The 25,699-nt window shown below is 59.9% G+C and overlaps 2 protein-coding genes and 1 long non-coding RNA gene across 12 annotated transcripts in view; 2 read left to right on the forward strand and 1 right to left on the reverse strand.

The window, feature by feature from the left end:
• Positions 1-345: 345 nt before the first annotated feature.
• FAM234A (family with sequence similarity 234 member A) lies at positions 346-20,095 on the reverse strand. Of its 3 annotated transcripts, none has more exons than XM_045993060.1 (12): positions 19,854-20,095; positions 8,177-8,477; positions 5,318-5,434; positions 4,833-5,024; positions 3,909-4,039; positions 3,464-3,596; positions 3,112-3,244; positions 2,729-2,869; positions 2,357-2,432; positions 1,977-2,132; positions 1,434-1,536; positions 346-1,362 (listed from the first exon to the last, which is right to left on the reverse strand). In XM_045993060.1, the coding sequence occupies exons 2-12, from the start codon at positions 8,439-8,441 to the stop codon at positions 1,151-1,153; spliced, it is 1,659 nt and encodes a 552-aa protein (XP_045849016.1). In that variant the 5' UTR covers positions 8,442-8,477; positions 19,854-20,095; the 3' UTR covers positions 346-1,150. The 3 variants fall into 3 exon arrangements, with proteins under 3 accessions (XP_045849016.1, XP_045849018.1, XP_045849017.1); XM_045993062.1 differs by lacking the exon at positions 19,854-20,095 and adding an exon at positions 8,616-8,763; XM_045993061.1 differs by lacking the exon at positions 19,854-20,095 and adding an exon at positions 8,574-8,730.
• On the forward strand, positions 8,779-13,681 carry LOC123933663. Of its 4 annotated transcripts, XR_006816647.1 has the most exons (5): positions 8,779-9,743; positions 10,415-10,681; positions 11,158-11,203; positions 11,747-12,823; positions 13,293-13,681. It is a non-coding gene; the product is annotated as an uncharacterized LOC123933663 (long non-coding RNA). The 4 variants fall into 4 exon arrangements; XR_006816645.1 differs by having other exon boundaries at positions 11,158-12,823; XR_006816648.1 differs by lacking the exon at positions 11,158-11,203.
• A 105-nt stretch (positions 20,096-20,200) lies between the features above and the next one.
• The window catches only part of LUC7L (LUC7 like), a 36,279-nt gene continuing 30,780 nt past the window's right edge, over positions 20,201-25,699 (forward strand). The window contains exons 1-4 of one of the 5 annotated variants that reach the window (XM_045993068.1): positions 20,201-20,369; positions 21,709-21,943; positions 22,764-22,834; positions 23,803-23,897. Coding sequence is in view for 2 of the 5 variants with exons in the window: in XM_045993065.1 (XP_045849021.1) it covers positions 21,883-21,943; positions 23,803-23,897 (156 nt within the window). In the remaining 3 variants the exon portion in view is untranslated. Of the gene's footprint in view, positions 20,370-21,708; positions 21,944-22,763; positions 22,835-23,802; positions 23,898-25,699 lie in introns of those variants that run through there. The other 4 variants (XM_045993066.1, XM_045993065.1, XM_045993064.1 and 1 more) reach the window with 4 other exon arrangements.

Genomic DNA, 25,699 nt, shown 5'->3' on the forward strand with positions numbered 1-25,699 from the left:
CCTACACCACCGGCCTCCGCACGGGGGTCCCAAAACTCTGTCTCCCTGAAGCACCAACCCCCCGCCACTGGCCAGGCTCCTGTCGCTTGCAGCTGCCCTTGCCTTGGAGGACACCGGTGCTCAGGGACCCCTGCCTGTCCCGAGGGAGCACAGCTGCGACCGTCTCTGACTTGAACCATGGTGACCACGGAGGGATCCTCCAACCCGCACTCAGAGGCCGTGCAGGAAGTCCTCGGGGCCCCATTTCTGACTGGGTGGGTAGAGGGTCCCCCACCTCTTCCGGAAGCCCGGCCGATACCACGTCCGCTTCCCCCTGCGGTGCAGGCACACGAGGCAAACGCGTGCCCTTTCAGACAGTGCGAACCGTTTATTCTGGTTTCTTCCTGTGGTACCCGGGGTCGTCAGGGCACAGTGAGCCACACAGAGCACCACAGCAAGGCACAAAGGTGAGTCCTGCGTCAGGGAACACCAACAGCTGGGGCGTCCGAGCACCAGGAGAAGGCCAGGCACGGGCCGGGGGTGTGGGGACCCCCGTGGGATAAGCAGCTCCAGTGTGTACGGACGGGGTCCCGCGGACCCCGAGTGCGTTCTCCGCCCAGTTCCTCAGGACGGCACATGCAGCCACCATGGGACGGAGACACCCCAGGGGCACCCGTGAGCAGCAGGACAGCCTCACAGCTGCATGGCAGCCCCCCTCCTCACGGCATCAGAGGGGAACCCCAGGGCAAGCGTCCGCTGCCCAGTACAGGGTCCCCCCTCCTTGCTCTGAGACGGGCCGGGAGCTCCAGCTGCTGCCCCGAGGCCACCCCAGGCCAGCCACCCTCGCAGGCCCCGGGGGATGTGCAGACAGGAACGAGCGAGGGGACTTCTCAGGACGGGGCTCTCTTCCCAAAGCCACAGTCCCTCCCGCTAGGTGTGGACGCGGAGAGGCTGGTGCCGTAGGGCCCAGGGACCCTGCGGTGAGGACAGGTGGCCTTGAGTGTGACCCAGTGGGGCAGAGTGAGGGCCTGTGGGATGTGCTGCGCAGGAGAGGGGAGGGGCCTGGACATCTGCTCACCCGGACACGTCCCTGTGTGGGACGGGAATCCTGGGGTCAGGAGGAGGGAGTCAGTGCAAGGAGCGACAGGCCCAACGTCCCACGGTGGCCGCTCTAGGCCTCACTCCGGAACCGCAGGCGGGAGAACCGGTCCCGGACAGCCTGGTCGCTGTCGGGCCCGCCCTCGGCCAGCCGAACCACCCTGCTGCTCGGGACCAGGTCCCGCACCTTGTGCTTGGCCACGGTGACCGTGCCAGGCGTGTCTGGGCTCGCTGGGCCCATCAGCAGGACGCAGGCAGCATGGCGGCTCGGCTCGAACAGGACGGCTGTGGGAGACGCAGGCGGTCAGGGCGGCCGGACGGCCGGGGGAGCCCTAGCCCCCGGGGGCCGCACTCACCTTGGAAGGCCACGATGTTGGCAGAGATGTTGGCCAGCTCCAGCAGGACGCCAGGCAGGGTCGGGTGGAACACGTACAGGCTGTGCTGGGCCTCTCCGGGCTCCTAGAGCAGGAACCCGAGGTGGGGCACCCGGTGGACCACGCTCGCCCCAGACCCTACACCGCGTGCCCAGGGCCGGGGCCAGGCCGTGCGCACCCGCTCAGGTCGCCTGGCTGGCGCAGCCCTGCCCGGAGCTGTGTCCATGGGACCCTGGCGGTGCGTCCACCTTCTCCTCCTTTCCCCTAACCGGACCCTTCTCACGCGTGCGCCACCTGGAACTCTGCACCTGCCCTCCCCCACTGGCCCCCCGCTTCTTCCCAGATCCCCAGCCCCCCCCATGGTTCAGGGTGCCTCATCCCACCCGCTGTCCTACGGCTTCCACTGATGTGTGCACCCCCAGTCACCCAGTTAGCTCTCAGGAGCCTCAAGGCAGGACCCAAGGCTCGCCTCTGGTCTCTGGCCCTGGCATGGGGGTGTCCCCTTAGTCCGTGCCCGGCCCTTACTGTCTGGTTGGTGCCTGCCAGGTCGTGGAGGCCCCAGAAGAAGAAGGCGGAGCGGTGGTCTGCAGTTGGCAGGCTGGCAGACTGCGGATCCCCGGGGAGGCTCGGGAGGGCCTGGTTCCACAGGACAGCCCCGGTGCTGAGGTCCAGGAACAGGATCTGGGAGGGAGGGGGACAGCACAGGGCTCACAGGCGGGGCTTGCACAGGCTTCAGGCTCCAGCCAGGCCAGCCCTAAAGGAGCTGCGTCCTGAGGGCAAGCAGGCAGCCTGGCTGCGGCCCCGCACGGTGCTAGCCCGGCCTCCCAGGGCCGCCCCAGCTGCATTCAGACCGGGGTCCGTCGGCTACGCACCATGGTGGGGCTTCACAAGGGGGTGCAGCCAACCTGTCTGTCCACGCCGGTTCCGTTCTCGATGACCACAGCCAAGGTGTCAGGTTTGTAGTGGCCAAGGATGGGTTTCCTGCAAGGACGGGGCCGAAGAGTTCACACGGGCCCTCTGTGCGGAGATGCCCAGGAATGGGCACACCGGCCACCTGCTCCCTGGCTGCACCCAGACAGGGCCTGGACGGGAAGCTGGGCCTGGGGGAGGGGTTTCAGCAGCCCCTTTTGGGTGGCGCAGCACCAGGGCACAGGTAGGAGGCCTCTGGCCAACACGCAGAGACCTCCCCTACCCGCACGGGCCTCATCCCAGGGCTGCCCAGGGACAGGTTGCAGGGCCGGCTTGTGAGCCCGGCCGGTCTCCGGAGGAGGACGCACCTGAAGACCTGGGCTGCGCGGAAGGTCCACCTGGGCGTCAGGTCCTGCCCGTCGGCCAGCACACAGGCCTCAGCGCCCACGAGGAGGAGGTCCTCACCAGCCTTCCCTGGGACGTTCATCAGATAGCGGAGGGCTCCAGGGCTGAGGGCAGAGGACCAGAGGGATATGGCGGGGACATGACCGCCTGCTGGGCTGAGCCATCCACCCTGTATCCCCTGCTTCCCTGGTCTAGGGTACAAGATGCTGGCCGTGGGCACACTGTTCAGTGGGCCCCCATGGGCTCTGTCCAGCTTCTGTGGGCTGCTCCCCGCGTCTGAGCCCGGCCGCAGGCAGGGCCACGTCCCTCGGCCCCGTGCCCCGGGCAGTCCCCTGTCCGGACCGACCTGTGCCACACCGGCCCGGGGGTGCTGGCGTTCAGCGCGCCCTCCCAGCGCGGGTCTCTCTTCAGTGGGCTCCCGCTCCCGGTGGCCGTCTCGTGGAGACCCTTCACAGAGCAGCCGCAGAGGGAGCTCACCGCTGGAAACACAGAGGACCCTGAGCCACTGCCGGCCGGGAGGAGGCCACCCATGGCTGCCGGACGCACGACGCCCTCCCTGAGCCTTGGCCACCGACACCCTCCGGCTCTGTGGGCCTGGCAGTAGTGAACTTGTGTCCTCCCCACGGTCCCCGGCTTCCTCCCACTCCGCACTGGCTTCCACCAGATGGACAGTCCCTGGAACGGCGGCTGCCACCTACCGCAAGGGAAAAGGATGTAGGGGGCACCGGTCCGGGTGACATGGACGAGGGAGCCCGTGGTTCCGCCCATGCCGAGGCTGCCACGGTGGCCAATCTGGCGTCCAGTGCTGCCTGAGTAGATGTAGCCACCAACCTGTGACACGGAGAGGCCGTCAAGACCGCCCAGTCTGAGGAAGAACGCCTGTGCGGACGTGGGTGTCCTCACGCCCTCCCGGCCTGCGGGGCCCCGCTCTCCGGGCTGTGGCCAAGTGCAGGCTCTGCCGTTCTCGGGGAGCTCCAGGAGCCGCCCCAGCGTGCTGGGCAGCAGAGCCGGGAGCACGGTGCCCCGGGCCCGTCCCCTGAACAAGACTCAGACCCGAGCTGTGCCCAGGAAGTGAACGTGAACGAGGGGCAGAGAAGTGGCCTCGTGGCAAGTGGCCATGGCGACCTGGGAGGGGAGTGGTACCTCCTCCTCCTCCTGGGTGAGAACCAGCAGGTCCGGGGCCCCGTCCGCGTCCACGTCGGGCAGCTGGAGTAAAGAGCTCAGGACGGACGTGTTCCTTCCAAAGCTGCTGGGGTGGCTCCACAGGGTCTCCCCTAAAACCGAGCACGGCGTCAGGTGCTGGTGCCGGATCCCTCCGGTGTGGGCTGGCGACGGCACGGTGCCCACTCTGACATGGGCGTGCCCGCCGGCGGGAGCCGCAGCCCAGCGCAGGTGCCCAGCAGTGGGCGTTGAACCGCGTTGTCACATGACAGAGCATGACTCCTGTCGCCTCTGGAACCACGAAGCTCCGCCTTCCTGGTGCGCCTCTCCCGTTCGGCTCTACAACATCTCAGGGCCGACACAGACCCCCCAGTCTGAGCGGGACACTGCCCGAGCCCCTCAGGACCCCTGACTGTTGCTGGAGTCACAGGGGGCCCTTCGGCCCGGGTGGGTCACGCACACGGAAGGTGAAAAGGAAGGTGCGTGCTCATGGCTCACCCACGGAACAGCAGCCCCGACAGAACAGTTTCTTTCTGACCCAGACATGACCTTGCCCACACCCCTTCTAACAGGAATGCCTCTCCTTGAAGTATCTCCAGCCTGTTCCTTATTTTCCTCTCTGACCTTAAAAAGCATGACTGGTAAGGGACATGCTGGTAAGCCCCGCGCCTGCTGTCAGGACACAGAACTCCTTAAGCCCCTGGTGTGGTCTGGGGGCTGCCCGACCCCCACCCGTCTCTGCCACAAGCACAAGGGAGCTGGGAGGGGACAAGACGGGGTGGGGGGCAGTGGGACTGCCAGGAGGTGGCGCCCCTCCCTCCGAGCCCGGAACCTCCTCCCCACCGTATCCGAGGGTCCCAAGAACACAAGCTTCCTGGCCTGGGAGCTCCCGGGGGCTCCGCCTACCTGTGAACAAGTCCACAGCGACGAAGGAGCCGGGTCTGCCCACGAGGACGCAGGCAGAGGACGTCTGGCCGCCCTGCAGCTGGGGCACTGAGCACCGCACAAGGGCTCGGTCCTGGGCCGCGGGCCTCTCCCACAGCACGCTGCCATTGGCCCCCGACACGGCGGCCACAAAGGTACAGGGGGAGGAAAAGCCTGGGGGGAGAGACCCAGCTCTGTGGGCACGCCAGCCCCTTCCCACCCGCGCTCCCAGGCCCAGCCTGGAGCATTGGCCCCGGGGGACCCCCGGCTGGCCCCACGGCGTCGGGAGCTAGGGAGGGCGGGTGCTGGGACTATGGCCTGCCCCCGTTTCCTTCTCATCCTCCTGGGAAGGAAGGGCAATGTGCCCGTTTCCCGAAATTCTCCCAACCACACCCCTGAGACGGCAGAGGGAAAGAACCCCTGCACCCACAGCAAGTTCCTCCTTTCTCCGGTAAACGCAAAATTACCTCCGTCCATGCAGGACAAGTTGAAATTGTTGGAGCCATTGGTGTTTTTGTAAAGAAAGAGAACATCCTGGATCCTGTCCCTGTTGATGTCTTCTGTAGCCAGAAAGTCATAGGTGACTGGAAGAGAAAACAGCAGAGTTCTCCTCGGGCCACACCGGACCCATCCGCCGGGGCTCCCCGGGGATGGGCGCCCCCAGCCACGCTTCTCCACAAACGCGGCGGGCGGCAGGACCGAGCAGGTCGCCAGGGGACAAACACACGCTCTGCACACCTTCTCTTCAGGAAGGGCCCCCTGCCCGTCTGGGAGTCTGCACGCCCGTAAGGTGTAAGGTCGGCTGCTCCCATTCCTTGAAGGACTCAAAGGATAAACTCCAAGTCTGACGACCAAGCACTAGAGAGTGAGGCTGGGCTTCCCCCATATACAGAAACCAACGAGGGGGCGCCTGGGGGGCTCGGTCGGTTCAATGCCCAAGTCTGCTTGTCCCTCCCCTCCGCTCCTCCTCTCTCTCTAAAATAGATAAAATCTTTAAAAAGGAAAACAGGAATGAACTCACAGTGGAGCAAAGACCCAAACGTAAGATCTTCCTAGAAGCAAACGGAGGCAAAAACCCTCACGATGCTGGACTTGGGAAGGGTTTCTTGGACGGGACACCGACGGCCACCACAGAAAACACGGCCCGACGGGAGTCCCTCCAACTTAAAGGCTTTGTGCATCAAAGGACACTGTCGAGAGAGCAAAGAGACGCCCCACAGAGCGGGAGAGAACGGCTGCAAACCCGGTGTCCGACGAGGGACGACCCGGGCGGAGAGAAGGCCTAACCGCTCCGCCACAAACACATCCCGAGGCGAACATGGGCAAAGGACCCGGAGAGGCGTTTCTCCTCCGAAGACACATACAGAATCATGAAAAGACACTCAACGCCACCATCCATTACGGAGACGCAAATCAAACCGGTAACGAGACATGATCTCGTGCTCCTTCACCCACGGTAACTGGAAGAAGGGACTCGGGCCCCGACAGCCACTTCACGGCATCATGCACGGGCGCCAAAAAGCGGAAACAAGCCACGTGTCCATGGATGGAGACATGCATCTCCAGAGGGCAGCCCAGGCACAACACGGCTGCTGCCCGGCAGAGAGGAAGGAGGTTCGGGCACGTGCCAGGCATGGAGGAACGCGATCGAAACCGGCCGGACACAAGGGCACGTCTTACTGGGCCCGCTTGTGCGGAGCCCCTGGAATTGGCCAGCTCAGACGAGCGTGGACCAGAGGCTGGGGGGCCGGAAGAGGGGGTTTGTGCCGGTTGAGAGACAGCGGTGATGGTCACACAGTGCTGTCCGCGCACCGAGGCCAGTGAATGACGCTCTTTATTTTTTTATTTTATTTTTTTTAAAGATTTTATTTATTTATTTGACAGAAAGAAATCACAAGAGAGGCAGGCAGAGAGAGAGGAAGGGAAGCAGGCTCTCCACTGAGCGGAGAGAGGGAAAGAACCCCTGCACCCACAGCAAGTTGTGGGGCTCGATTCCAGGACCCTGCGATCATGACCCCACCCAAAGGCAGTGGCTTAACCCACTGAGCCACCCAGGCGCCCCATGTCTCACGAGGATTTAAACCGGACCTCGAACACCAGACTCGGGGCTTGCAGAATCATTGAGGGAGAGCGGGGCAAGTCGTCTCCCTGGAAAGAGCGACACGAGACGCTGCCAGAAGCGGCCCGGTCAGGACTCGGGGAGCAGACCCCAGGCCCAACACAGGGAGAAAGACCAAGCTGCGGGCTGGGACGGGGCCCCCAAGGCGGGGCACTAGACCCGAGGGGCAGACGGGACTGGCAGCCAGATGCGGACAGTGATCTGCCAGCTCTGAAGCCAGATGCCGGCCGGGACACAGGGAGCAGCGGACAACAGTCAGGGGCGAGCGGGAAAGTGAGCAAGAGACCCAGAGAACCAGACGGCGAGAGCTCTTGCTCCCAAGTCCCCACACGACCCCGGCAGACCCCGGCAGACCCCGGCAGCCCGCGGCTGCTCAGCCCCAGGGAGAACCAGGGGACACACTGTCCCCGACAGCCCCGTCCCGGTGAGAGAAGCCGGACTCAAAGATCCACGTCACACCTTCCCCTTCATGTGACGTGTCCACCAAAGGCAAGAATGGAGGCAGAAGGCAGCAGGTGGCCGAGACGATGGCCACCGTCTCCAATGGACTGGGCCGCACCACAGTGGACTAAAAATCATCGAATCACACACCGAAATCAAGTGAGCATTTGGACACACCGAGTCAGTAAAAGCTGCAAGCAATACGCACAGAAGCATCCATGTTCCTCTCTCAAAGCGAAGCGTCAGTGAACGGAAGTGGCAGTAGGTTTAGACAAGAAAGGCCCTTCACGGCACGACCTGCCCGCCGGCACGTGAAAGACCCATTCTGCGGCTGCAGGCCGGCGCTCCCACTCTAGGATGACAGGCGCCCAGACAGAGGCCGACTCAGTGGCTCCGCATGCCGATCTCAGGAGGACAAACGGGTCTGCTCACCCGGACGCCCCGGCACTCGAGGGGACCAGACAGGGGACCAGACGAGGTGGCCTGCGGTGGCTTGCCACAGCCCTTCCTCTCCCCAGGCCTCCAGCGGCTCTGTTTTATTAACCCTTTAAAATCCCCAAACAGAACCAAATGAGCCCCATCCCTTTACCCGCACGGCCCATCCTTCCTAAAACGCAAAGTAGGCCACGGTGCTCCCATTCTCCCTGAGATGCTGCCCGGCAGCTCCCCAATGTCCCGAGACCGTGGACGCGCCCTCGGCAGCCACGTGGGGCCGCGTCTCGGTCACGAACCGCCCCCTGACATGGGGACGGGGGCCTGGACACACCTGCTGCATTGTAGTCGACCCTCCACACCCCCTGGGACGCAGGCCGGTCCGGACACGGGATGATGAAGGAGACCACGAACACGACAAAAAGGCAGACGAACAGGGAGAGGAAGAATGCCACCGTGCGGCAGCGGGACAGGCGGGGCTGCCGGGGCGAGCCCTTGGCGCTCTCCTCCGTCTTCGCTGGGTTTCCCACGCTCCCCTGCGGCTTCTTGTCTTCATTCTTCAAGGGGTGGATTTCGGCTTCCAGGTCCTTGTTGTCCATCCTCACGTGCACATCCCAGAGCCGCACTCCCGGTCACTGCGTCAACAAAACAGGGACAGTCACACGGTGGCCGCTGCGACAGCCCTGCAGGGTTCTGCCGCTCCCGGGCTCCGCGCCTGGACGCAGCCGCACCTGCGACCCTCAGCCCAGGAAGGAGACGCTCAGTCAACGTATGGCGTCACGGACGCTGCCTGAGAAGGTCCCTCTGTGACTGGCCAGCTGCTTGCGGGGACGGGCAGGCTGGGGACATGCGCGTCCTTAACCGCCAGTGCCTCCTGCCTGCTGACGGGGACCAGCTGAGGGAGCACAGGGCAGGGCCGGGCTGGCCGAGGAGGAAATGCAGCCACCGTGAAACATTAACTAAGCTCCCCGCCCCACAGTCTGCACACGCCCAAGCCATCGCCTCACGGGGACCCTCCCAGAGGACCACGGGCCCTTGTCACAGGTGAAGGCTGGCTCTGGCGTCCCTGCCTTGCCCCGTGCCTGCTGTGTGAAATGAGGCGAACCCCTGGCCTTGACCGTGCCCCCCATTTCCTGACTGGGAGAAGGAAATCAGGATCTACTTGAAGGACCGCACGTGCACATTCATAGGAAGCACTCAGAGCCGCCGTGTCCTGAGTCAAACCCTAGCGGACTGTCCCCAACGAGCTGAGACGCGCTGGACGGCAGTGGGAGGCGGTGGACGGCAGCGGTCCGGGCCCTGTGTGAGCACTGCCGGGAGCCCGGCCAGGCCACAGGACAGCAGGCGCCTGGGTCCCTCCCTGGCAGCCGGAGACCACCGCCCCTCCTTGGGTTCCTTATTACACGAGAAAGACAGGGCTGTCTGCTGACATACTGCTTATCCAGGTCCTTTTAGAACAGCCAAGCCAGTGTCCCAACGAACACAAGTTCCACCGCGAGAATGGCAGTGACCATGCGGGTCTGAGTGAGTTGTAACCCTTGTCCACCCGAAACGAAGGTCCACAGCTCATGACTTGGGGAACGAGGACACGCCAGGGCCCAGACGGTGGCGAGAACCCGAGCAAGAGGCCGGCGGCTCAGAGCGGCCCCCTAAGGACGGGTTAAGGAAGACGCAAGGAGACAAGAGACTGCTTTTCCCCATAAACTTCTCACTCCCTAACTTCAACTATTTTTCTCTGATGATTTAGTTAAAATGATTCATGTGAAGACTGTGTGTAGCCTTCTGGGGTGCTCGGTCGGATGAGCGCCGCCCAGCTCTTGATTCTGGCTCAAGGTCATGATCTCAGGGTCGTGGGATGGAGCCCCGTGTCCGGGAAGTCAGAAAAGGCGCACCCGTCCATGGTAAGGAGCTGGACACGGGAGATCAAACCGTGACTCATGCCCAGGGACCTCATTAAACCCGAGTACCTGACGTCGGGGGGGGGGGGGCGGGCTAGGGCGAGGGCGTCTGGACTGGCAACTGGGGGGAGAGCCGTAGCAAAACCAGGGTTGGGCTCCACCAGCCGGCAGGCTGCTCGGTGGGCGACCTGGACACTACGTCCCCACGGAGAGGGCGTCGGGCGCATCGGGAACACGTGCATTCCTCTGGTGAAGGAGGGGCAACGGAGAGAGTAGAAATGCAAAGTTGTTCATCTTGAAAGCTCTTTCTTGGGGTGCCGGGGCGGCTCACTTGTGCAGCCTGTGGGACCAAGCGGCCCTGGGCGTCTCGCTCAGCAGGGACTCTGCCCCCATCTCGCACATGCGCTCGCTCTTCCTCTCTCCAACGAATAAATAAGAAAGATCTTTATTTTTTTAAAAGATTTTATTTATTCATTTGACAGACAGAAATCACAAGTAGGCAGAGAGGCAGAAAGAGAGAGAGGGAGAAGCAGGCTCCCCACTGAGCAGAGAGCCCGATGCGGGGCTCGATCCCAGGACCCTGAGATCATGACCCGAGCCGAAGGCAGAGGCTTAACCTGCTGAGCCACCCAGGCGCCCCAAGATCTTTATTTTTAAAAAAGCTCTATGTTTAGAGTTCTTCTTCAGATGCTGGGCAGGAAACTCAGGATGTCTGAGCTGCGGCTGCCCCCATCAGTCGAAAGCACAGTGACCACCAGGGGACAGCGGGAAGGCACCCGAAGGCCATCTGCGCGCAACGAGGGCTCTGCTCAACGTGACAGTCCCTCCTCACAGCCAGCCGCGGCCCCGTTTCCCAGACCCACGTGCCGGAAGCAGCAACCCCAGCTCTCACTCCTTCTCACTCCCTCCCAAATAAATAATTTCAAAAAAGAAAAAAAAAGGTAACATTCATTCATTTATTTGACAGAGAGAGAACACACAGCAGGGGGAGCGGCAGAGGGAGAAGCAGGCTCCCCGACAAGCAGAGAGCCCGATGCGGGGCTCAATCCATGGACCCTGGGATCATGACCTGAGCCGAAGGCAAAGGCTCAACCCACGGAGCCACCCAGGCGGCCCTGTCTTTTTTCTTCCTGACATTCCAAGATCCCTTCTTGTCCCACTTCCTTTCTGTTTCCACTTATTTCAGTCATTCTTTTAGAACAGGTCTGGGGCAACAAACTGATTTTCTTCCCTGTGATAATGTCTGTTTCTCCACTGCTCCTGCGGAATCCCAACACCGACGGTGGGATCCTGGGCTTGGCCGGGCTTCCACCCCGCCTCCGGGCTCCCTGGTCTCCACTGGGATGGTTCTTCCCCGTACCCAGGCAAGAGGTCAGTGTCTCTCCTGATGCCTTTCCCTGTTTGTCTTTGTCTTTAGTTCTCAGAAGCTTCCTTGTCTGCAGTTTGCTCCGGTTCCTGAACCTGTAAGTTTACGTCTTTTACCAAGTCAGGGGTGTCCGCAGCCATTGCTGTGGTTTCCTGGAGCAGCGGCAGCACCCGTGTGAGCCCCAGCCCTGGTCGCAGGGATGCCGCGGTCAGACGCTGGCTTTGGCCAAACTCCAGCCGTGCGCTGTCCTCCGTTTCTTCCCTGGCGGCTCCAGTGTGCGCGTATTTGAACGGAAGACGTGAGGGGCATCTGCGGGGCTCAGGGGTTGAGCAGCCAAGCTCTTGATTCTAGCTCAGGTCATGATCTCCACGTCCTGGCATGCAGCCCCGTGTCAGGCTCCGTGAGGAGCGCGGAGAGGGCTTGGGACTCGCGCTCTCTCTCTTTCTCTCCAAAATAAATAAATAAGTAGAATCTTAGAGGAAAAAACAGACTCTCTTCCTCTTTTCCTGTGCCCCCCTCCCTCACCCCGCCTGTCTTCTCTCCCTCTCAAATAAGTAAAAAAAAATAGAAGCAAGTTGATTAAAGTACTGAATGAAATGATTAAAGCATTTTAATTTGAAAATTTATGTATCTGTCAGAGAGAGAGAGCCCACGCACCAACAGGGGAGCGGCAGAGGCAAACTCCCCGTGGAGCGCGGCGCCCGATGCAGGGACTCAGGACCCCCGCATCAGGCCCTGAGCCGAAGAGCCACCCCGGCGCAGGTAATCTGCGGATACCGTGCGTGAGTGAGGTCTGGAGGGACCGCCTCCCCTGTTGCCCGTCCCGGCGGAGACCCGCTGTCCCAGAACCATCCCCGTCCAGAGTCTGCGCTGCCAAACCTCACCCCTTTCCAACACGCAGTCTTGCGGGTGTCTGGAGAACAGCGGCAGAGAAGCCACGTCAGGTGATTCTCTCCCCCTTCACTTACTGTGCGGCTCCCATGGTGGACAGAGCCTTCGGGGCCCCAGAAAGCCGAACCCTAACACTTTCCCCGAGCGCACTCAGCCCAGAACAGCCAGCAGCACGTGAATGTGATTTACGAAGACTCTTCTGGTTTTTCTAGCCAAATGCGACGCAAAGCCAGTCAACATTTCTGGCTGTTTGGGGAGAGGGGGGTAGAGACGTCAGAGTTGAGGGACACTGATTTCCCCCCTACTCTAAGTCAGGAGAAGGGCACAGTCTAGGGGAGTGGCTGGGCCTGGAGGCTCACCCCGTATCTGGAGCACCTTGTCGGTATTACCAACCTGGCCTGTGTGCAAAGTTCCTGCTTGCCCAAGAGATTAGGTAGAAAGGGATTTTGTTGGGAAGAGACTGGACTGTATCCAGACTGATGAGACCCACACTAGGGACATGGGTGGCCATCCAGGGACACTGGGTGGCCAAGACCATAGCAGGGACCACCCCCACGTGAGCAACCACCTTGGACAAGGCTCCCGGGCCTCTAGACCCTGCCTCGCTCCCCACGGTCTCTCACAGTGGGCTCCTTCCAGGACAGGCTGGGCACCCCTCCAGCCGTGAGCTCCCCAGGCAGGGCTTTCCAGGTGCGGCCGGTACCCTTCCCTCCCCCACACACTCCAGAGAAGTCTGGAGCCGGCAGCAGACGCACAGCACAAGGCCTACGAAGGAGAGCAAACGCTATGCCGAAGGAGAAGCTTCTCGAAGGCGGAGAAATACCACGTAAGTGGGCTTCCTAGTCCTGCTGCTAGGAGCTGCCTAGTTTCCTCAACACTCTGGGGTCCACGTGAGCAACACCGAAGGCCACGGTCCACCTCGGGCGAAGTCTGGCCTCTTAGCACTGTTTATATTTCGGGGTCAAGAATACGCAATCCTGAGAAGTAAGATATTAACTTCTCTGTACCATCTTGGAAAATTCAAAAGGCTTCGGACGGGAGGGTGGTAGGGGACGGGGCCGCGCAGAAGAGACGGGAGCAGCCACTGCGGCCTCTCTGGGAGGGGGTCACGTGCAGCGTGACGTGGGGGCTCAGGCCACCGTGACCCTGCTGCCTGAGGACTAGAGGCCGCCCCGAACGCCGACTGCCAGCTCTGGCCCCATCTCGGCAGGAGCAAACCGTCCCTGAGTGTTTCTGTATGAATCACTGGCTCCCTTCAATGACTCCTAATTTCTTTCTTATTTAATCATTAATAGAATTCCAAGACTTTGTCCGGGTGAAAGGAACCATCCACTCCCTGGGAAGGCACAGCAAGGCAGGCGAGGGGGTGGGGGTGGGGGAGGGGCGGCAGTAAGGGATGGGGGAGGGCAGGGAGGAAGGGCGCCGGGATCCCGCGGGTCGGCCAGGATCTGATTGCATCTGACCACAATGCTGCCCGCAGACACCTCCCGAGATGAAATCTCATGCAGGGACCCACGTACACATGGGCGCAGGCACGGACGGTGGGATGGGAGCGTGGACTGGCTGTGCCAAGGTCGACTTCCTGCTTCTGATATCGCGCACGGACGCTTACGTAAGACATCCGCGAGGACAGCTCCACACGATTTGTGACATCTCGAGACTCTATAATTAGTTCAAAATACAGCTGGAAACAGAAAAGAGAAAAGGAAGACCTCTGGCGAGAGGGTGTGGCTCGAGGAAGAACCAGCTTCCCCTCAGGCGGCCCTGGGTGAGGCCTCCGCTCCTAGTGTGAAGCTCCTTTGTTCCGAAGGCAGGAACTCTGTGTGCTTTGTTTTGCCCACTTTTTTGGCAGAATATCAACAGCGGAGCTCTGCGGTCACTTGAAGTCATTTTGCAAGAACAGCCAAACCCGGGGGGGCTACAATTCTCTGTTTCAAAATAACGACCAGCTTTCTGAAAACCACACCTAGCAATCATTTCCCTTCCCCAAATCCACACCTAGCAGTCATTTCCCTTCCCACCCTGGAAAAGAAAGATACTTCAGTTCTTCCGGCACAGTCGGCGTTTCATGATACCGCGGAACACCCAGGGCACAAAGCAAACGGCAGAGATCACTCAGGGTCACGACGTCGAGGACACCGCCATGGGGGCGCCTGGGTGGCTCCCTTGTTGGGTGTCTGCCGTGGGCTGGGGTCATGATCCCTGGTCCTGGGATCAAGCCCCAAGTCGGGCTCCCTGCTCAGCGGGGAGCCTGCTTCTCCCTCTGCCCTTCACCCCTGCTTGTGCTCTCTCAAATGAACAAAATCTTAAAACACAAACAAAAACAGAACCCTGAACAAGCTAAGTTTCCTCAGTCCTATTGTTAACCTAACAGGACTCCTGAGCAGGCGCCCAGAGTCAGTACTTTTGACTATCCCACGACTTACTTGGGTTTCTCAGGGCTCTTTCTGGGGCCAAACGAGAAAACCTTCTCCGGAACGGACACCAAGAAGGTCTTTCCTGATGACGTCCACCCCTGGCTTTTTCAGCTTCGCCCTACTGCCTACAGAACACTTCTCACCTGATGAGAAACCGCAGGGTGAGCACAGTGATCCTGGGCGGGGAGGGGGGCTGGGAATGGGAAATGAAATTATCCTGGGCTGGAAGCAGGGGAGGTGGGGGGTGTTCTGGACTCACCAGGGCCGTCCTCAGGAGCAGGGTTGGGGCATGGTAGGCGGTGCTGGGTGGAGGTCTGCGCGGAGGACAGCCCAGAACTGTCCCCCCGGGGGCAGACCTCACCCTCCTGGCGAGGACTCCTAGGCACTGTGGGGCACCTGGCCCACGACCCAGTAAGGCCACTGGTACCACGTGCCGACCCGGCCCACCAAGAGGCTGAGAACTTAGCATCCGAGATTCCTCCCCAAAGTAAACCTGAAGGTCTAGAGTGGTTGGTTGATTTCCCCCTTTGGTTTTCACATTCTAACTTTTCCCCACAAAGAGGGAATCAGAGGAACGTAAAAGGTATTTTGCCTCTAAGAGGACCATGAAACATCTGAAACCCTAACCCGGACATTGGGTGTGCTTGGGCATTAGCGGTCCTCTGCTAGCGCAGGAAAGACCCAGAGTGCGGGTCACGCACACCCACGTACCAGAGGCTTCTCCAAGCCCCACCCGGGGACACGAGGCTCGCCTGCGTGTCCGTAACACAGAACGGGAGGAGAGGAGTCCTAGGGGACTGGTGACGCTCGTTAACACCAGTCAGTAACTCCGATGGGAAAAGAATCTGGATTCCTGTGCATGGCAGTAAACGAGAACTTTCCAGCTACCCTGACGGAACGAAGAGCCTTTCACGGAGCATCAAAGCTGTTACACCGTAAGAGGTGAAAAGGCCTTGAGGTAAAGAGACTCCCATGCAACCCCCTTTCCGGTCAGTTCCCACAGCTGGGGTCGCCAGGACGGAAACAGACCCGGGGTCCCAGGATGCTGAGACAGTCACTGACTAGGATTTTCTCCCATCAATTCCGAGTCATCAATGGTAAAACGAAACGTCCACTTTTTAACTTAATGTCAAAAAGCAAAGAAACGGAGAGAAACGTGGCAGATGAGAAAGAAAACGCATGAAAAGACGGCACCCTAAGGACGCCTGGAGAGACAGCAGCCCGTGGCCGGTGGGCATGATGCCGGGCAAGCGGAGCCCAGCTGCCGCGGTGTGCGAGGAAGGGGGGAAACGCCAGTCCCGGGGAAGGATCAGATGGAACAGGCTGAGGGAGGTCGTCCACATTTCAAGGGGGCAAGACTGCTATAGCGTCTGCAGAAGGTGCATCGCCCGTCTCTCCGGGGCTTTCTCCGAGAACGCTTTGCTGAGTCAGAGACAACAGAAACTGTAAATCAGAAAAGTGTCATTCTAATTGTTAATGGACTAAGAAAGTACGAAAGTTCTGGCAAGGCCAGAAAGAAAACTGGCAGGACCCGTAACCGGCGATTCTACGGACATCATGGAAGCAGGGGCTCTAATTTTTTAAATTAAACTTCGATCTTTTTTTTTTTAAAGAAAAGATCACTGCGGGGTACTTTGTTAAGAACTCCCCTCCTAACTTTTAAAATTTGATTTTTACAGCATTCTCTTCAGGGACTTTTCAGACTGCGCGTCACTGTCCTCTGTCCTTTGGGGCCACATCCGCACGGACTCCAGGGACGGTGGCCGCTAGCCGGCTGACAGGTGTGCCAACAGCTTAAGAACGTGTGTCGCATGCGGAGCCCTGTGTCGCGGCCGGGAGCAGCTGAGTCTTCCCACGGCAGTTCGACTCGAGGCATTCCAGAGGCCCGGCAGGCAGCCCTGGACTTCTGGCCGAGCAGAGCAGAAGCCAGACAACCCCGGCGACAGTGTCCTGTTGTTTACAGAGGAAAACTGCTTCCTCTCTTCCCCAAGAAAATCATCTGAAGACAAAGAACAGGCCCTCCGCCACCTGTCGCAGGAGAACAAATCTGAAGGCCGTGGCTCCTGGACGAAGGCCCTGCGGTCTGCGCTCGCAGACCTTGGCACACGGGCTTCTGCCTTCACAAAAGTGCAAAGCGGAGCCTGCCGGATGTGGCCTGCCGGACGTGGTCCGCCGCCCCCCAGGTTTAAGCCCATCTGTGCGCATCATAGGTAACTACTACCCAGAATCAGTCGTACCGTTTGTCCAGAAAACAGCACAGAGCAGCCTCTTCCCTGAATTCTAAGGCAGGTTTTATTTCCTTCGGCTGCTACGCCAGTGTCCGACGAGAAGCGTTACTTCTTGTCCCTCTTGTCCCTCCGTAAGGGAAGGGGTGGGGGTGGGGCAGAAGAGCCCTTAACGAGGTGAAGCACAACCCCAGTCCCTCGCTTCTGACCAAACCTGCAAGACCTGTAGGACTCCACTGGCTTGTCATCATTGTTTTTTATGACCTCTTGTCACGTAAATGTTTAAAGATCCTCAAGAGGACGGCAACCCTCTTGGGTCTCCTCCCTCCTCGGGGGCTCACCTTGCCTTGCTGCCCACCCAAACAACGGAAAAGTAAAAAGTATCTGTAGGAGCAGAGGCCCGCAGCCCCATGTGCCCGTCAGCGGGCTCCACAATCACCCACCCAGGGCTGACCGCGCGCTGTGCCCTGCACCCCACCCCTGAGCTTACAAAACGGTCCACCTGAGAGGCCCGTGGCTTCTCATCTGGGCTTGTGCAGCCCTCTCCAACTGTCCTTCCTGGGTGCTGCAAGAGACAGCTTTCTCAAGCATCTCCTGAAAATGTCCTTCCCCTGCTCACAACCCCTGAAGGACTCCTCCGGACTTTAGAACAAAAGCTCAGACACCTCCAGTCCAAATCCTACGTCCCGTACGGGTTCCCCAGTCACACTGCTGATCTGTGCACACCGGTTCTCGGTCCGTCCTCCTCCAGTAACCCCAAGTGCTTTCAGAACCCACTCTACCTGACCTCCCCGTCACTCCACTCAGTCCTCACTGAGCCACTGCTGAGACCAACCCCTAGACTGTGAGGGGCCTGAGGGCCGACACTTGTTTTTATTGCCTTTGTTTTTCTGTAAAATGAACGCATTCACAGGTCTGACTAAATGTGCCCATCTTGCTCTGCTAGCGCTTTCTTGAGTGATTATTAACGGATTTATTAACTGTTGCTCTGAAATCTACAGCTTGCAAAGGCAGCTGACTTTTAAACCTGACTTTAAATAACGGTATAAATCACTTGTAGGGCTCCCTGTGACTCCCTGCCATCCATTCTCTCCAGGAACAGCACCTTAACTTCCCTCAGGGAATTGCACTTTCCTGGGTGCCCAACGAAGTTCTGGTGGGACTCACCCCCACTTAGGGGAAGGCTCCTACCCTGGTCTAGCGAACTGACTGGACCCCAGGTGAGTACTAGGTCCAGAATTCACCTGGAATCGTAGGGAATGGGCTACTCTTCTTCCGCAGGAGTGGTGGGTGGAGCTGGTTTAGAACATCTCTGATTTGCCAGTAATGCTGACAAACAGAATTCTGCAGGAGTCACAGAATGCGAATTCCTAAGCCAGGTCACAAAAAGCACTGTGGCTTCCATTCTCCTCCCCCTCACCTCTGATCACTCACTCCCAGGAAGACCACCACCACGTGCAGGCCCCACGGAGAGGCCCACCAGGCAAGGAAATAAGGACTCCTGGGAACAGTCCGCAGGAGCTGAGGCCTCCGTCTCTGGTCCTGAGTGTGCCATCTGGAACCAGACCCAACAGTCCCTGTCCGGACCTCAGATGACCACAGCCCCAGCCAAGGTTTGGTTGGAACCCGGTCAGTCTCTGAACCACAGCTGCCTCACCAAGCTACCCCTGAACTCCGGACGGGCAGCAATGGAGATGATAAATGTTGGATGTTTGGGGCACCTGGTGGCTCAGTCAGTTAAGCGTCTGATGCTTGACTGTAGCTCAGGTCATGACCTCCGGGTTGTGAGATCAAGCCCTGCCTTGGGCTCCACGCTGGGTAGACAGCCGGCTTGGGACTCTCTCTCCCTTCCCACCTCTAGGAAACAAGTAATAAATGCAGGATGTTTCAATCCATTGGTCCCCCACCCCCACCCCGGGGATCATGACCTGCGCCAAAGGCAAACGTTTAATGCGCTGAGCCACCCAGGCGCTCTAACCTATGAATTTTGGTGTTGAGTTTTACGCAGCAGCAGGTAACTAAATAGGTAGCCGGACAGAGGTAGGAACCCAAGGGAGAAGGTCAACCCAGAAGCAGGGTAAGAGGAGGTATGTGAAGGATGGGGGCCCAACAAGACCTCCTCCCCACACCCCTACCAAGTGCTGAGGACTTCGTTTAAGCCACCGGCTCCTCGTATTCTCGGTCCCATGAACTCTCCCGTATGAAAGCCGGCAGAACCCCCCAGAGGCTGAGCTACTTTTAATGGATTCTCAGCACTTGAAGCCAAAAGCACTGCAACCCCTGCAACCAGGTCCCGAGAACTGGTAAAAGGCACAAACAACGTCCAGGGATACTCGATGACTTCCGTCTCACTGTCCCCTGCTCTGTGCTCGGTCTTCAGCATACTCTGGCTACATACACACTTAAAGATGTTGTGTCTGTGTCAGAGAGGGAGCACAAGCAGGGGGAGGTGCAGAGGGAGAAGCAGGCTCCGGACTGAACAAGGAGCCGATGCTCGGCTGGATCCCAGCACCCGCAGACCATGACCTGAGCCCAAGGCCGCCCAGGCGCCCCGCAGGCTCGGGGTTTCGCTTATTCTCTGTACCTCCCACTGGAATGGAGCTCCCTGAGGACCGGGATCCCGATCCGCGGGGCGCTGCTCCCAGCACCCAGAGGCGGGCCTGGCCCCCAGCGGCGTCAGGGCTCGCTGAGTCGGCCGAGCTGGTCCAGCTGCTCCCCAGATCCGCGGCGCGGGAAGGAGAGCCTGCAGCGCGGGGCTGGCGGCGGAGACCTCGCCGGCCGGTACCGGGAGGGAGGAGTGGCCACCGAGCTCCGGGAGGCCGTCCCCGGGCGTCCGCGGACCTGGGTTAGGCGCTGCGGTTAACTAGCGGCAAACAAGCAGTCGCCGACTCGGCAGCTCCTCGCTCTGCTCAAGGTCAGACTCCGTCGGGTCACTGCCGGTTAGTTCCCGGGGGCCCGGGGCTCCCGCACAGCCGCCTCGCCGCGCGCCCGTCCCAGCTCCGCCGCGCTCCCCGTCGGCGGTCCGTGCCCCGGGCGGCAGGCGTCGGCCGGCCTCTGCGCGCTCCGCCGGCTCAGCGCCCCGAAGGCAGCGCGGGGGCAGGACGCGAGCCCCGAACGCCTTCCCGCGCACACCCGTGTGGGCACCGCCCCGCGCCGCAGCGCGCTCGGGGGACCAGGGCAGGCGCTCGGGGCGCGGACGGCGGGGCCGGCTTACCTGCTGCGCAGCCGGCGCGGGCGGGAAGCTCCCAGCGGGCACGTCCGTCGGTGCGCACCGGGGCCGGAGCCGACCCGCGGGGGCTGGAGGGCCGGCGCGGCGGGCGACCGGGGGCGTGGTCTCGCTGCGCGGCCGTGTCCCCGCGGCCCGACCGCCCCGGCGCAGAGGAGCGGTCGCGAGCGAAGAGGTGGGGCCCCGCGCGAGCCCCGTCGCGAGCGCGCGCGAGGACGACGAGGCCGCGCTCACGCACCTGCCGCCGCGCCCTCGGCCCCGCCCCCGAGCGCCATTTCCGGCCGGCGGGGGCGGGGGCGGAAGCGCGCGGGAGGGGCGAGCGGGCTCCGCGGGGGGCGGTCCCCGCGGCCTCGTGCGGCCTCCCGGGGGCTGGTCGCGGCCGCTCCCCCGCAGCGCCGCCTCCGGCCGTGGGTCCGTCGTTGCGCTCCGCGCTCGGTCCCGCCTGCGCCGGCGGCGTGTGTGGCAGTCGCCGCCTCTGGGGCCTCTGGCGCGCGCACGCCCGCGGTGAGACCGTCGGCTGGTCCTGCGCGGGGTCGGGGGCCCCTTCCCGCCCTCATACGCCGCACGTGTCCCCGGGGCCGTTCCGGTTCCCGTCCGAACGCCCAGGGTCTGGGTCGGCGTGGCCTCGGCCGAGGGCGGCGTAGGGAGACCGTTCTTCATGGTGGTTCCCGGTGGTGCCCGTGCCGCGGGTCGGCTCAGCCTCCTCGCAAGGGCCCCTGCCACGTTGAGAAGAACGGGGTGTGCACGCGCGGGGTGTGGGTGTCCTGGACCAACCGGGCGGCGCGCTGACCACCCCACCGTCCTAGCGATGCGCGGCACGAGTCCCCACAGCCTTTACCCCCAGGGAGACACAAGGAGGCCCGACCCGCGGGGCCCAGCAGAGCGCACGTGACTGTGCTTACAGGGGAAGAGGCAGCTGTCCCTCTCCCCTCTTTAAAGGGTCTGCCGGCTCCAGTCCTTCGGTACGTTAGCGAGTTTCTCCTGGAGCCCCTCCGCCCCGGCGCCTCTTGGCCCCAAGCCCCCGGCCTCCCTCCTTGAAGGGTGCGTGCCTGCGCCGGGAACGCGGGCTGCCCGGGGCCGAGGCGCCCACCGCAAGGGCATAAGACGGGGCCCTCTCCCGAGAGAAGCGAAGCGACCGTTTAGGACCAGGGCCGCTGACTCTGGCTCAAGCGGCTGCAGATCTGATGCCGTCGGAGGTGAAGGGTCGAGCGAGCCGGGGCTTTCCACAAAAGCACGGGGAAGCGGGGTTTCCCTACCAATTCCGTCCGCATCTTCAGCCTGTCCGTGCTTCCCTGCTCTCCCCGCTTCTGGGCCGGTACCGCACGCTCCAAATCGTCCTTGGAGTAACCCGGGGATGTGTGCTGGGACAGGTGTCTCCCCCTTTCCGCTACGTTGAAAAGCTGTGGCCATTTCCTCTCCAGTAACGTTTTACAACCAGGCCAAGTTTCACCAAGACAAACCCGTAGGGGCCTGTATTTTTGGTTTGTATTTATTATTTTTTAAGATTTTATTTATTTGACAGAGGGAGAATGACCGAGGGAACACAAGCAGGGGGAGTGGGAGAGGGAGAAGCAGGCTTCCGGCTGAGCGGGGAGCCCCATGCGGGACTCGATCCCAGCACCCTGGGATCCTGACCTGAGCTGAAGGCAGACGTTTAATCTCCTGAGCCACCCGGGTGCCCCTATTTATTTTATTTTGTTGCACTTCGGTCTCAGTAGAATAGAAAGGTCTCGGAACCTAGAGCAAAATCAGGGTTGGTTGGACCCTCTCCGCCAGTCTCCTCCAGGGCGGAGTTTCAGTCCCTGTTCCGCCCACCCCACCCAGAAACTACATTTCCCAGCAGGCTCGGCGCCCCCACCGACGCACTTCCTCCCGGCGTCCCCCGCGGCGGGAAGGAGCCGAGCGGGCTCGAGGCCGAAGCGACCAGCTTTCGTCGCCGCCGCCGCCGCCGCCGCCGCTGCCCCCACCGTTCTGAGAGGAGTCGTCGCCGCCGTCCCTGCCGCCCTCGCCGGCCACCATGTCCGCCCAGGCGCAGATGCGGGCCCTGCTGGACCAGCTCATGGGCACGGCCCGGGACGGTGAGTCGGAGCGGCCGGACCGGCGAGGGGTTGGGGCGGGAGTGAGGCGAGGCCGCCGGGCGGCCTGAGGCGGGGGCCGCGACCGTCTGCGCCTGCGCCGGACACCCTCCCCTCCCCCGCGCGCCGACCGCAGGCGCCGGGCCTTTGTCTGAGCCGGCTCGCCCGGCGGGCGGCGGCGGCCGGCGTCTCCCTCGCTGGCGGCGGGGCCCCGGGCGGCTCCTGCCTCGGCGCCGAGTCTCCGGAGGGGCTCCAGCCCCGGCCCCACGGGCCGTCCTGCGGCTTTCGCCCTGGCCGGCGCCGCGCCTCGCCCCCCGCCCGCCGCCCCGCCTCGCCCGCTGCCCGGCCGGCCGCGGAGTCGGCGAAGGGCGGGCGCCGGCGTGGGCTGCACTTCGCCGGCGGCCGCGGCGGGGCTCCGCGGGGAGGACGCTCCGGGCCAGCCCAGGGGGCCCGCGGCCCCGGCCGTTGCTGCCGTGCCGGGCGCCGCCGTCCGTGGAGCTTGTGCGGCGCGGGAGCCCCGTGTGGAGCGTGCAGTCGTTAGGTGCAGGTCGGACAGGGACGGCGTAGGGAGGCCGAGCGGTCGCGGTGGTTGTCTCGGGAGCGACGGTCGCGCCTTCGCGGCCCGGTGCGCCCGCCGTGGTCTGTTTTCTCTTCCGCCGAGGACGGGGCTGTGGTTCCCGCTGGCTGTGCGGACTCTTGGCACTACTCCGTAGGGGAATAAGTGCTTTTAGCGTTCTTTGTATTGAGTTGCTTTTGAATTGCTTCCCATACTTTTATTTCATACAAACTGAACAATTGTGGCCCCTCTATTTTATTCATAAAGGTTCAGTGTATCTTTGCCTGCCTACATCAATCTGCAAGGGAGTTGCAGAAAAGCCTCATGTTCATCGAGCCGTGAGTCACAACCAATTTCTAAGCTGTTATAACGAAAAAGTGTTTGCCTTTTTTCACGAGTAACTTTAAAAGTGTAGTTTAGAGAGAAAGCATTCTCAGTAAAGAGACACGACGGTAACCCTGGATGCTTGCGAATCCTGAAGTGTATTCCTCTTCTCGTATGACACACTCTGTGTAGACACGGATTAGCTTTAAAGTTTGTCACATTCCACTTTGCCTTTACTTGTATGTATCGTTCCCCGACTTCCTTACTGCAGGTGGGGCAAGGAAACTTTCCCTTTAAAACTTTTCAACAGCGGGCATAAAATTCTGCAGCTGAGGTCTTGAAGAATGCAGATGGGTACAGTATGTGTTGGAACTCACAGTGTGTATTGACTAACCTGGTTCCCCTTTTTTTCTCCTTTGGTATTGTCTTGTTAAAAGTGACTCCCAGGTGCCAACTTTCCTTTGTAAGGGTGGGGGTGAAGGGGATAGGAAGGCTAAGTCTAGATCATTTATCAGCCAGTGGTAGAGTTCGAAAGCTTGCTTCTTCACGTGATTTTGGGCAAAATACTGCCTATGCATTTGTCCATAGCAAAACGATCAGAGTAATACGTAGGCTTCTGTTGGTGGACACGACCAGCCATAAGTCAGATGCGGTGATTCACGGCCCTCTGATTAGCGTGGGTTTTGGTAGCATTGCCCACATGTATGTGTGGGGTTAACGGCCTTTTGGTGCTCAGCCTCTTACTTCAGATTCCTTGACTTCTTTGGCACAATGATGGAGTCAGATCTCATTAATGTGTGATTCTTCATGATACATTTAGCATCAAAAAACATCCGTATCCCGCTCCAGTTGTAAATACCTCTAGACCAGCCTTCCATTGTATTTGGTAGTCGCCAGCCATCCAGGTGAATTGTTGTACCCGATGTGCTTTGGTGTTTAACGCGGTAATATTGTCTTATTTAAAACCACAAATGAATTTCAGGAGACGAAACCAGACAGAGGGTCAAGTTTACAGATGACCGTGTCTGCAAGAGTCACCTTCTGGACTGCTGCCCTCATGATATCCTGGCTGGGACGGTAGGTGTATTCGGGGTTGGGGGAAGGTCATGGAACACTCAGACCTGGGGGCTGCCTTTACCAGGCAGAAATCACTTACTGCCTTTCAAATGATAGATTGTTAGTTTGGTGGAAGCTTGTTATGGGACCTACTTCACTGCTGTAAAAATTTCTCTGCGTAAGTTATCATACGTTTTGTAGAATCTCTTATATGGAGGTATTCACAACGAAGTAATACAAGCTGTATCATTTGGCCAAACCGGAAAAGTACGGTTCAGGTCAGCCTTGAGTTCTTTGAAAATTCTGGGTTCATTGGTTGGGTTTCATGTTGAGCATATGCCGAGGCTAGACTTTTGATCTCACGAGGTACTTTTCTTTTTTTGGTTTGCAGTAGTGTAGGGTTTATTGACGATAGCTGAGTGATAGTACAGAGTTCCTCAGGAGGGAGGGACCTGATAGTGTTGCCCAAGTCTTGGGTTTTTAATAAGTCAGTTGGATATACCACTGAGTTTTTAGCGTTGTGTTACATTACCCTTTCAAGAAATCAGCATGTGAGCCAATGAATATCGACCCTTAAAACTGTACATTCACTTTGGACGAACCAAATAGATAAAGGCTACTTTATGGAATATGCATTTATTCAAAATCAGATAGGATCGAAGAAGACCAAAGGGTGGAGAGTTATCTACAGTGACACAGCCACTTAGAGCCAAGGAGTCCTATAAAGACCACCACCATGTTGGACTGCACAGCCGCCTCACGGAATATGAGAACTGTCTGCTCATTTTAAGGGTCAAATGTGCATCCACTAGGGAACATTTTCTTCACGATCAATTGTTGCTGTTCTCGTTACCATTGTGAGGGGAGCAGCCTGTGGGAAGTCGCACGTGTGTACTAGACCTTCTCAAGCTGACTCTACAGAGGGCAGCTAGGAGATGAATGTCCAGCACTGTCCCCTTGTTTCCTGAGGTTTTGCCTGTAGTTGGACCTGATGTAGGGAGATGCTTTGCTGTGGGCACCGTCAGTGTAGACTAATGGCTTCCGCTGGCTACGAGCAGTTCTGCTTAAGGAAAATCCTGTAGGGAAGCGTCATAACCTGGAACTGCTGATCGATCTTAAGGGGAGAAACCAAGGAGAAGAGGGATGGATGTGCACGAGTGTGAGCATGTCAGTTTCTTGAGGAGGGGAGGTCAGAAGCCTGGGAGCATTGTTCCAGAATGCCGATGAGAAAAATAACCAGGATGAGGGCGTTCCTGCCAGCGTTTATTGTGTCAGGTACAGATTAATTCCTCAACTATTTACTGAACACCTGCTCCGTGCTGGGCACTGTGGCTATAGTGCTAGTAGAATAAAGGCTTTACCCAGTGGAGGAAGAAGACAGACGATAAATGAATAGATAACGGGTTGTTTTAGTTAGTGCAGAGCGGCTAAGTGAAAGTGGTTGTAATCTTCAGTCTTCAGAGGATTGTTCTAGGCCCAAGTTGTTGCTCAGAACCATCTCCTGTCGTTAGTAGAGGTGAGGCAAGGAGGAACAGAAGTTGCAGTTTCATCGAGGCTTAACAGGAAAATACAGTATTGGTTAGTAAGTCTGGGAGAGTAAGATAGCTGGAGGGAATGTAGTGTGACTTGTCTCAGTGGAAGCATGTTTTCCAAAAGTTCTGAACGGAGCCTTGAGTACCCTTCCATGTCACCAGTGTGAGGCCACCAGAGGGTAGAGAACACAGGTGTTCCTTCGGTAAAAACCATTTGACACGCTAGATTTAACAGCCACTCAGAATCTTTTGGAAGAAGACTTGCTGTGGTATTTCAGCTGTGTTTGGTGC

This window comes from Meles meles, chromosome 21, assembly GCF_922984935.1.
Source record: "Meles meles chromosome 21, mMelMel3.1 paternal haplotype, whole genome shotgun sequence".
In the NCBI taxonomy this organism is placed as follows: Eukaryota; Metazoa; Chordata; class Mammalia; order Carnivora; family Mustelidae; genus Meles; species Meles meles.

Excerpts from the sequence above, each read along its gene's own strand:
- FAM234A (XM_045993060.1), bottom strand. The coding sequence starts at position 8,441 with ATGGACAACAAGGACCTGGAAGCCGAAATCCACCCCTTGAAGAATGAA. Across the intron at positions 4,040-4,832 it reads CGCTGTGGACTTGTTCACAG|GGGAGACCCTGTGGAGCCAC; the intron begins GTAGGCGGAGCC and ends GCTCGGTTTTAG. Across the intron at positions 1,363-1,433 it reads CAACATCGTGGCCTTCCAAG|CCGTCCTGTTCGAGCCGAGC; the intron begins GTGAGTGCGGCC and ends CGTCTCCCACAG.